Source organism: Argiope bruennichi, chromosome 8, assembly GCF_947563725.1.
Source record: "Argiope bruennichi chromosome 8, qqArgBrue1.1, whole genome shotgun sequence".
NCBI lineage: Eukaryota > Metazoa > Arthropoda > Arachnida > Araneae > Araneidae > Argiope > Argiope bruennichi.
In genome coordinates, this window is record NC_079158.1 from 122,457,134 (window position 1) to 122,469,392 (window position 12,259).

A 12,259-nucleotide genomic window follows, 5' to 3' on the forward strand; every position below is an offset into this window, starting at 1 on the left:
GTGTTGACAATTATTATCAACAGATGCGGACTGGATTTAAATTATTTTTAGGTTCGTTGTAGGCTTTTGTAATTAAAATGTATTTATGTTAGTTATATATTTTTTGTATATGCTTATAGTTTTAAGTACATCGTTTTTTAAGTAGTTTTTTTAAAACCTGTTTTCAACCGTTTACTTTAAACGATTCGTTTTATTTTCTTAGTGTTTGATGCATTTAAAATTAAACATTGTTAATGAATCGATCTGTTCATGATGAATCTAAGAAAATTTTGTTGACAAATTCTTGAGATATTACATAAATTAAAAAAAGATATTCTTTAGTGCCCATAAAGTTTAAACGCTGAGTGACTCTATTTTCAGTAATCAGATTATAAAAAAATGCTTTGTTTCAATAAAAAATATTATTATATTAATTGAAGATTAATTCTTTCCACTTTAATTTAAAGTATAAATTCTACGGGAGCTAACAGAAAATTAAAGAGATACATATTACATTATGACTGAAGGCGTTTATAATATTTTGAATAATATATGACTATCAAAATTTGAAGTTTTAAAATATTTTGATGAAGAAGCTATTAAAGTAGGAATGGCATAAAATATTTAATTATTAACATTTTAACGAACATTAAGATTGGCGAACCGGCTGGTCGCCAAAGGCGGCTAGTAGGTAATACACAAGACTGAAACATTATAGCTGAAAAACGAATTAAATGTTTAAAAATACATTATTGTGTTAATCGTAGTTATATCAAGTTATACATAAGAGATTTAATACGGATTAAGTACAACCAATATTACCAGTGAACTAGTTGTTCAACAAAGGCAATCAGATAAAAGATTTTTAGAAAGTCTGGAAATATTGCATCTCAAAATAAATGTATATAAGTATGAAAAATAATTATTCAAGACAGTTCTAATAAAACGAATTTTTATATTGGATAAAATTGGCATAATTGAAACCATAATTTTCTCGGGATTTATTTGTGTCAAAACTATATTGTAACAAAGCATGAATTTCATTTTATAAATTAATGTCACATCTAAGTCAAAGGAAATTTATTTCATTCGATTAACTTCTATAATTTAATTTTTCAACATAGATAATTTTAAAAATAGTTAAAAGAAATTACTTTCAGATTCATTTATGATAGACGAGAATTACTAGCGATGAGTACAGCTAAAGCAGATGTTCTATATACAGATATTCTACTGACAAAAATTTTTAAGTATTTCCTATAAGGCTAACAATTAATCATTGAACATTATAAACAATTTGAATGGCTTAAATGTCAAAGGTGATATTTTGCCATTTAAAATAGACAGTGTTTCTGCATTTACTGATAATCATATATATAAACAGACTCTTTACATCCAAGAATTTTACCTCCTAAAAAGTCCATCAGTTATCAAGAGATTACTAAATGATTTGAGTATTTTAAAAAACCCCATTCATTTTCATCAAAACTCGTACAAAACAGTGATAACGATATCAATTTTATCACATCGAAGTGAATTCGCAGACGATTCTGTATCAACACAACTAAATACGGCTTCCTGGCAAAAATTGTTTTCTTTTTATTACGGTCATCCGGTTCGGGATGCATCGTCACCGTTAGAGCGTGGTTAAGGGTCATCCTGACAATCAGGTGACCTTTAGATCCCTAGAAAGGTTCGACTAGAAAATTCGAGAGGAGCTGGCACGAGCGCCGCCTGGTTTTTCCACCCCATATAAGCAACCACGAGAGTACGACGGACAGGATTTTCGAGAGAAAAAGCGCGTAAAGAGTGCTGTGCGTTCTTCCGACGTTCTTTTACCTGCCTTCTCGCTGTTGATCGGCGAAAATGCGTTCCTATAACACTGTGATAATCTGCGCGTCTTTTGTCTTGCTTTTGACTGTACAAAGTTACAGTCAAACTCTTCAAAGACAAAAGAGATTTTTGAGAAGAGATTTCTTCAACCCGATCTCAGATGGGTAAGAATTTACTTTTTATTTAATATATTTTCATTTGAGATAAACCTTATTTCAAAGAATAATATATGAATAAAATTTCAATTGATTATAATTTATATACTAATAAATAAATTTATATTCTTTTTATTATTTTGTACTTTTTTGGCGCTTATTTTTTCGATTTTTTTTTTCACTTGGCTAAAACAGTGACTTAAAACATTTAACTTTATAATTTTTATAACTATACACCTTTGTTTAATTCAAAGCATAAAAACTTTAGAACGCTTTATTTTAAAAAAAATGGGATATAATGCAAATAAATTCTAGAATTCGAAATCATTCATATTATTATTATTAATAATCTCTAATAAATACAAATAAATTAATCAAACATAATTTGAGCAGTACGATGATTTTATTTTTCTCATACACATTTCTTTGTGTTTTTTTTTTTTACGAAATTGTTTAAAACATAATTTGAAAATAAATATTTTTAAAAATATTACTGGAAGTGAGTTTTAAAAGATGGAAAAAAAATCTTCAGTGTAGAATTTAATCGAAAAATAACCGATAAAATTAGTTAGAAATAATATTTTTCAACTGATTTTCTTCATTATAATCTTGAAACAGTTTTTAAATCTTCAAATTAATTTATTATTTTCTGAGAAATGCCCGTCACCTAATAATCAATAAATATGAAGCGAATATTAAGATGACATTTAATAAAAGGAGAAATTTAAAAATTCATGCTACTTTTAAAGATCTGCGCAAAATGGATTTTCAGAATTCACGTGTGCGCGTTTAAAAGTTCGATCGATGAGTTTACGTAAATAAAATTCAAATTTAAAAACGTAAATGTCATTGAATGAACCCTTGTATTTAAATTTACTAAGTGTTTTATGTATTTTTTGCGATTAATAAATTAATATAACTAAGATTATTCTGATAAATGCCAAAGGCTTTCCTGCAAAAAGAGAAACATTGCCGAGAAACACAATTTACAGACATCTTATAGAGTTAAGATACAGCATCGCTCTCTCAGTATGCGATTTGGGAATAAATAAAAAAAAAATTAACAGTTTATCGATCGAAAAAAAAAGGCATAATCATGTCTTTGAAAAAATACTTTTGTAAGGAATAGCAATTATTGCATAAAATATTCATTTTCCTTACAAAAGTATTTCAAAGACATAATTATGCATTTCTTTCTACAGATAAGCTGTTGAATTATTTTTATTTTTTTTTATTTATTCTCAAATAATATAGTTCGAGAATGCTGTATCTTGGCTCAATAAGATTTCTATAAATTGGGTTTCTCTGCAATATTTCTCTTCTAGCAGGGAAGCATTTTGAATATTGAAATGAATATTTTTTTCAATAATTGCTTTAATTACAAAAATATTTTTTCAAAGGCATGATTATGCTTTTTTTTTTCGATCGATTAACTGTTACATTTTTTTATTTTTTTTTTTTTTTATTCTGACATCGTATAGTGAGAGAGCGTTACTGTATCTTCTATAAATTTCTTCTCTTCGTTACTGATTTCTGTAAATTGTGTTTCTCTGCAATAATTCTCTCTTAGCAGGAAAGCATTTTGAATGTTAAATAAATATTTTATGCAATAATTGCTGTTCCTTACAAAAATATTTTTTCAAAGGCATGATTATGCTTTTTTTTTTCGATCGATTAACTGTTACATTTTTTTATTTTTTTTTTTTTTTATTCTGACATCGTATAGTGAGAGAGCGTTACTGTATCTTCTATAAATTTCTTCTCTTCGTTACTGATTTCTGTAAATTGTGTTTCTCTGCAATAATTCTCTCTTAGCAGGAAAGCATTTTGAATGTTAAATAAATATTTTATGCAATAATTGCTGTTCCTTACAAAAATATTTTTTCAAAGGCATGATTATGCTTTTTTTTTTCGATCGATTAACTGTTACATTTTTTTATTTTTTTTTTTTTTTATTCTGACATCGTATAGTGAGAGAGCGTTACTGTATCTTCTATAAATTTCTTCTCTTCGTTACTGATTTCTGTAAATTGTGTTTCTCTGCAATAATTCTCTCTTAGCAGGAAAGCATTTTGAATGTTAAATAAATATTTTATGCAATAATTGCTGTTCCTTACAAAAATATTTTTTCAAAGGCATGATTATGCATTTTTTTTTTCAATTGATAAACTGTTGAAAAAATTTCACCCCTTAAGATTTATTTATTCTCAAATCGTATAGTGTAAGTGTTACTGTATCTTAGTCTGTAAATTATATTTCTCTCTCAGCAGAAAATACAGGTATTTATTCGGCATTGATAAAATGTATTTTAAATTTACTGAAATTGGTTACTAAAAATATAATAATTAGAATCATATATTTTAAGAAACTATCAATCAAAAATACAAGCAATCTTTATGAAAATAAAGTAAATATTTCCTGAATCAAAATTTATAAATAAAAGATACATCGTATTTAGAGCGCGCTAATGCTACATCTAAAACACAAATGAATTTAACCAAATTAGAAATAAATATTAAATGCAAAATTTATTAAATGGAATAAGTAAAAAAAAGGGATGAATCCGTCTTGAAGACTTTATTAAGGGTCACCCTCAGGCAGAGATTCAAAACAGGGATTTATTTCTGTGAGAGGTCTGACTTTCGATCATCTATTGACCCCTCATGATCAAAAAATATGTTTGTTTTTAATTTTTTATATGTAATTTATAATTTTTTGTATAAATAATGATTTTTACCACCATGCCACAAAAAAAATGGACGTCTGTCAAAAAAATCAGGAAATGCGGGTGAACATTATTCAATGCTTTTAGAACAGAGATCCCACATTTTTTTATCAAACAATTCATTAGAAAAACAGGTTGCATTAAAAATTTCTATTGGGCAAGCATCAGACGAGGGCAATCACTTCTCTGAAATGAACTACTTATTTGATTGATGTCATTAAAACTAAACATTATTACAAAATTTCGCTAATGTAGAAATGCAAAATTTCGCTAACTGTCGTCCGAAATTCAGTAACAATTTAATACTATAATTATGTTATATATCATAATTTTGAAATTATATCATTAATATTTTAGGTGTGCATTTTTAAAGGTATTATTATTACATTAATGCATTTTATTTATTTTAAATTAACCGTATTAAGCAATTTTGGAATTTTGTTTAATTTCCATTAAATCTCTTATGCATAATTAGATGTCCGTGATTACCCCCAGCGAATCAATTTTCAACATCCAATTTTGATAGAAACTAAAGTGGTATTATTTTAACAGCTTTGCACTTGTTCTGTTTATTGTATGCGTTACGGTCAAAGTGAATAATCGGTTATTATTAATACTAACAGGTCAATATTAATAATAATCAAATATGCCGGTTAAAGTGAATAATTTATGAGCATTTATCACATTTACCTGTTATTATTAATTATAACAAATAAAGTTTGGTCAATGTCAGTTTTTCGCGGGTTTTTTTATGTGTTGCCAACAGTTAGACAATATCAGTTGATTATTTATTTCACAAGTTAGGCTCTCGATTCTTCAACAGATAGATATTGGGATTGTTCCATGTATCCTCTCTCCTCCTCTCCAAAAAAACGAGCCTAATTAATATGAAATAAAGAAAAAGAAGTTAGAAAAAAATATCGTAAAAAACTTCATAGCAAGTTTTAAAAAAAGTATACAAAGAAGCACACCCCTGTTCCTATCCTATATAAACCGTTTAATCACATTAACTAAACTTCATTCGGAATTATTAATAATAACTGGTTAAAGTGAATAATTTGCGATGTTTCTCATTTTGGCAAAAATAAACAGTTATTATTAACAATAACCAATTATTCACATTGTCCGTAACATATATGTGAATATTTTTAATAGAATCAAATCTAATCACATCGGGTACCATTAAAAAGTTCGGGTACAAGTGACAGGGAAACTTTCTTCTTATTGGCCTTTGTCCGTCGCAGAATTCAAACTTCGCTTTCTTATAATTCACGAGCCACCATTGGCGATTAACTGGCTCGCTGCGATTTTTCGATTCAATTTCTTATATAATATTCATTTTAGTGGATTCATTGGCAATAATTTTAAACTTCACATTTTTATAGGCATGTTACTCATAGAAGTATGATTGATGTATTACACATCTCATTATATTAGGTGTGTCACTCATTTGTTGCCATCTTATTAAAATTTGAGCACTAATATCAAGCAGTAATAATTAAGTATGAATTAAAATATCATCGTTCTTGTTGAAATTAGCATTTTTATTAAAAAGGGAAGGATGGAAAGAAGAATCGTTCAACTTTGGAGTTTTGTGTGTATTATAAAATATATTTCATCATTTAACCTTTATAATTCTCTGGTATATTTTCTTACCATCTGCAAAAGATTTTTATGAGGTCTCAAAAAAGGATTTTAAAATGATAAATAGGGTAATCACATGCTGAAAATTCGATTGAGCTACTTTAATAGCTCAGAAATATATTAAACCTATAGTTGAATACCATTTAAATTCAAAAGTGGTAAATATGCTTACCACTGCACGTTCACCATGTAAAGGATTTTCTCGTTTCTAGTTCTAGCGTTTGTCATTAAATTTTAACTTCTGAAATTGTTTTCAGAAATGAAACACCACTTTGTTTTGTTTCCTTTTATTTAATGTATTCTTATATTTAATTAGCATTTATTTTTATTGCATTTATTTAATTTCAATTCAATATTCATTTTCAAAAAGGTACAAAAGCTATCGATGTAGTAAGAATTTCTTAAAATTCGGAATCTTCCTGTTAATGATTTTATGCATATTTTGACTTCAATTTTGATGTATTGATTATATGAATACTATATTTAACTACATTTTAATTTACTTCTTAATGCAAAACTTTGTTAAGAAGTTAGAAATAAAATTGCATCACATGGCAACAGTTTTATTTTTATTCAATGTAGTTATCCGCCCAGCCAGACTAACAAATGCATTTCAAACCTTAATGAAAACATTACTGAACTTGAATTCCAAGAAATTCCATGATTTCTTATTAAAAACACTGTATAAAGTTCTTTCAAATTACCTAAAATTAAGTGGTATATATATTTACCAGCGAACATTCGACGATATTTGAATTTCCTCTGAATGATCGCTGATAAGTATATTTACCACCCCTTATTTCATAAATTAAATACTAAATCAACGAATTTTTGATGTTTTAGTATTTACATCATCAGCTTAGCATGATATTATCCTAAAAAGTCTTATTTGTCAACGTACCGGAATTATGCCTTATAAAGGGTTAAATAATATTCCATAGGATTATTCAAAAAAATTATATCATTCAAAAAAAAAACTCAATACATTGTAAAAGCAAGGCTATTTTCAACCTAAAAGACTTTTAACATAATTATATGCATCCAAATATATTACATTAAAGAGCAGTAAGGTTTAAAAATGGAAGAACTTAAAAAAAATCATCATTGCTTATTTTCTGAAGTTAAATTTTAATTACTTGTAAAAAAATTTCCAAAATTTACTAAATCTCTGTTTTAGAAAGAAAATTACCCAGGAAATTTAAAAATCAGGCGTATTTTCATATCTTCATCATCAACTATGAAATAAATTCCAAGGGGAAATATTTATAGCAGCAATGAAAATATTTGAGTTTCATTAAAATGAAACATAATGTTGTAAAATATATTTAAAAATATTTTTTAATAAACTTAAAAGATATAAAAATTTAACAAAAAACAAATTGTTGTCTTCGGAAAGATAGGTTTTTTTTACTTTTTTTAACTGAAGACTGATTACAAATCATTTCTAGCTTTAGTACTTTTTGGAAGTTACGGTATGTAGGATAAGGTGAAATGTTTGATTAACTTTTCATTAATTAAAATATTCTAAATTAAATTTCAAAAAATTGATCCTCAGTGAGCATTTTCACCCTCAAAATCATGACCTTCAAGTTACGTACAAATGAAACAAACTGTATTTTATTATAACAATTAAAGGTATGCAAACATTAAACATAACCAATATTCTTGGCGAACTAGTTTGCCGTTAAAGGCGGCTAATAAAATGGATTAAAAATATGCCGAAATTTAAAAAAACTGAAGGCAAGCAACTGACTGAAGTCAGTAAAAAGATAGTTTTTTTGGAATTTTAAAATGTTACAAATATGCTTTATGTAATAATATTTTAGGAAATTATTAAGGAAAAGTCTCCAAATTCTGATTTAATTTATAATTAATTAAATTTGATTCAAATTTTTTAAAAACTGTTCCCAGATTAGCATTCTCACACTTCAAATTATATTGCATAGTTCTAGGCCTAGCGCTCTACCAACATACACTCATCCATCTTTATTATTAGAGCATAAAATATTAGCATGTTAGATGCCGCATAGGGAAAGGCTACAAAGATTAGACATAGTGATTTTCTTCAGCATAACATTCATAAATGGCGACTTTATGTCGAGCAAAATATATTGGAAGGGCTTTCTCGCAGAGTTCCAAGAAGAATTAATCCACATCTTTTTTGTATAGTATAGAAATTAGCAAATTCTCCTCGTTTATTGACCTCATAACTTTATAGAATTTCCATGTGACCAACAATTGTATTAAAATTGCTATGGGGGTCGTATAGATGAAATAATTTAATAAAAACAATATTACATTCCTCAACAAAAAGTCATTTGGTGCTATTTAAGTTTTGATAGACATTAGAAAAGTATTCTATTAGTTGTAGAACTTATTTTTTATTTGGTTTATAATTTTCATTTGTGTGATATTGCAATACTGGCATAAAAACAAGCTATACTAAGCCCCATTTAAAAAATGCGTGCCTTTGTTTTCATATCTTTCCATACATACATTGAGAAATTTTATTTTAAACAGTCTTAACATCAAATAAATGACAAGTCTTATTTTTGAATAGTTAAAATATATCAGTTGCTTCTCTTTTCAAAAAAAGTTTCATCCATTCTTTTTCAAATTTTATTGAAGGAAAATAATTTTTATGTATCGGCAGAAACAGAAGAAGAAAGATTTTTTTAAATAATAAAAATGAATCTTCGAAAAGTTTTTGCAATCTAAATCTTAAAACATTAACATATAATTAATTATTAACATATTCGAGTGCTGAATTTGATTTTTTAAAACTATTTTTCCTCTTTCAGATGACTGCTTTTCAAATCGATTCTATAGTTGCATGGTAAATTACTTTATTAACACGTTCCAAGAAATAACGAACCCTAAACTGGCCTTGAAAATAGGAAATTCCAAATTTTTGAAACACAAATGTTATGGTTTCTTATCTCCTAGACAACAGACGCGACTGAGTGAATGAAGTGGTCACCTTTGATAACCTTGAACTGCCTCGCAAGGGATTCTCAAAAACACTTTTATTTGTTTTTGGAAATTATAATCTAATGCATGTTAAAAGAAACTCACTTTTTGGAAATTTTCAAAAAGAAATTGATGAATTTATTTTCTGAATCCAGAATGAATAAACATGAGTTTAATGATTAATTTGGTTGCCATATCTATTTCTTCTTCTATTTGATTACTTTCATTTTTATTTAATTTTAAATACCGTTTATGATGATATGTTTCTATATATATAGATGTGTTTTTTATCACTATACGATTTATTTTAATTTAAATCTATCCTTATATTTTCATCTTCAAATTTATACTTTTAATTAAGGGTTTACTTGAAAGGACCAAGCAAAATTTACTTTTATGCGAAAATTTAAATAAGAAAATACCGAAAAGCAAAACGCTTATTTTAAGTTATTTTTCACGCGTCAGTATACCACTTTTATTTAGTTCAAATCTATCATTGATATTTTTACTTACGGCTTTGTTTTGCTTACTAGATTGAATTCCCTTGTTGAAGTCATAATAAGCCTGTTTGTAATGTAACTTGTAATTTTTATCCGTCATCAAATACAAAGATCATTGCTTAAGTCAGTTGAATTAACTAATATCTAAATTTTGAAAATGTTAAAATAATGGATCGACATCGAAATATACATGTTTAAATTCCAAAATAAACAAAGCTTGATTACAAAATTCCATTTTAGCGAACATGAAACAAGTTCGACTAAACAAAAAGTAAAATAATTGCAAGGATATTGACTTTGTGGAGCCTCCCCTATATTCTAATATCCAGGGCAATTATACGTCCTCCACTTAGCCATCTATTACTACGCGCCATGCTCTCGCATCATATTAGATGGCAAGAGACCATAAAACCACAAGTCTTTCTTCAAGATATTGTGGTATCCAGTAAAAAGTGGAAAGTTGAGTTGACATGAGATTTTTTGAAAAGGTTTTCATACTTTCTATGCATTTTTATCTCAACCAGGCAACTAACAATGAACTGTCGAGATATTCAAACATGCGAATGATATTGGCAACTCTCAGAAAGAGGCATAAACAAAATTGCAAATAGCTATAAATTATTTTTGTAAATACGCAAAACACATACTTTCCTAAATAGTAAATTCATGGTAATACTTCCACGCACCAAATAATATTTTGCCATATTTTAATATTACTTAAAAGTCGTTGTCATCATCCAGAAATGAAAATATCTCATTATTTGTGAATGTATTTCAAGTCATCTGTCAACAACAAACAAAGCGAATTTGACACATCCTTTTTTTTTGACAGGAGAAATATTATTCCCACACATGAAAAACAGGATGACACTATGCTCCAGTAACTTTGCTTGATGGCCTCTTTTCGGTTACGGGAAGTTTCAGGCTAATTCTGAAATGAATAGTATTTAGATGGCACGTAATGTCCTAAAAAAACTTTGCTGAATATCCTTCGTATAGTGTAACTTTTTCAATAAAATAAAGGTGTTTTTTTAGGATAATAATCTAGAGAGTGCAAATAGTGAAGCGGACTGTTCATATACAAAATGGCCGTAAAGTCTTCCGCTGATTATAAAACATTACTACGAAAAAAAAACAGTAAATATAATAGTATAAAATTTTTACTATGGAATTGCCGTATTCTTAATTTTTTAGTCCAAGAAATTGCGAAATTAAAGCAGAAATACAGCGCATTCCCGAGTATCCGGTTCGAGACTATTCAGCTTAAGTACTATCTGGCCTTTCTTTTATCGTAATTAAATGAGGAAGACAAGGCGTTGCAGTGGCAACATCGTCAAGGCATTGGAAGCGGGCGTCTGCTACGAGCTAAAATGCAGAAGCAGTCTCTATAAAGGACTTTTCAAAAACTAAAAACTGTAAATTTTGACTCTTTTCTTAAGGTTATCTTTTCATATCTGTGCAATCATTTACTGTGTCAACTTTCTTAAGAACTGTTGTTGTTGTTGTTACACATCCCCCTGGAGAAGGAAAGCTTAGACCAGGTCCAGGAGGCCCCGTCGCGTCAGTTCCTCATAAATCTGCAGAAAGTCCCGTTCAACTAGCAGCTGTTTATAAGAAGCGCCAAGACAAAAAAGAAGGGTTCTTAAGAACTAGATATGATTTATCTTAATGTTTCGGTATGTTCCCAGCATTTATATTAAGTATTACAGAATTTGTTAAAATGGGATCAGTTTATATCCTTTTTCTTTTTCTCTAATAAATTCTTGAAACGTGCAGTACAGTATATAAGCATATATAAACTACCAGCACAGAGTCTTCTATTTTAACTCGACGTGTTGCTGGCAACTTTTCTGTGATTCACTGGACTGCGGCCACGTTCACTTTCTACGTGGTTTGACATAAATGGAGGGCTTAGTACTCCATAAGAAGACAGAAAATACATATTATAACAATGAGTTTTGGTATAAAAACTTTGTCTCCTGTTATTGGTAGGCAAAGAAATGAGTTCATAGAACTCTGGCCTATCCGGCTCTTTAATTATCCGTCCTGCCCTACCACCACATTAGGCCGGATACTCGGGAGTGTATTGTAGGGATTTTACATTGGACTACTATAAAGTGACATCAACGAAGGGAAGAATTCAGTATATTCTTTGGTTCATAAATTCAAATAGGCTGTTACTGTTCATTACCAATTTTGGGGTTGTATAAAGGAGAGAGGGTTTCCAGTGTTAATTGAAAATATTTATTACCCAATTAGAATAACAGATTTTGTGTCTACAGTGACACTCAAATTATTGAATTATACTTGGTGAGAAACGGAATACATCTTGACATGTTTCGAGCTACCAAGGGCGCTCACATTGAAATTTACTAACGTAAGTGATTTTATGAAAAACATCATAAACGTTTTCACAATTTATAGAAACAACCATATGCTAAATTATAATAGCT

At 28.3% G+C, this 12,259-nt stretch overlaps 1 protein-coding gene across 1 annotated transcript in view; it reads left to right on the top strand.

Moving 5' to 3' along the window:
* Positions 1-1,745: 1,745 nt before the first annotated feature.
* The window catches only part of LOC129980582 (transforming growth factor-beta-induced protein ig-h3-like), a 38,571-nt gene continuing 28,057 nt past the window's right edge, over positions 1,746-12,259 (top strand). Inside the window, exon 1 of the mRNA XM_056090959.1 lies at positions 1,746-1,976. Within this exon, the coding sequence (XP_055946934.1) occupies positions 1,846-1,976 (131 nt within the window). The 5' untranslated portion in view covers positions 1,746-1,845. The remainder of the gene's footprint in view (positions 1,977-12,259) is intronic.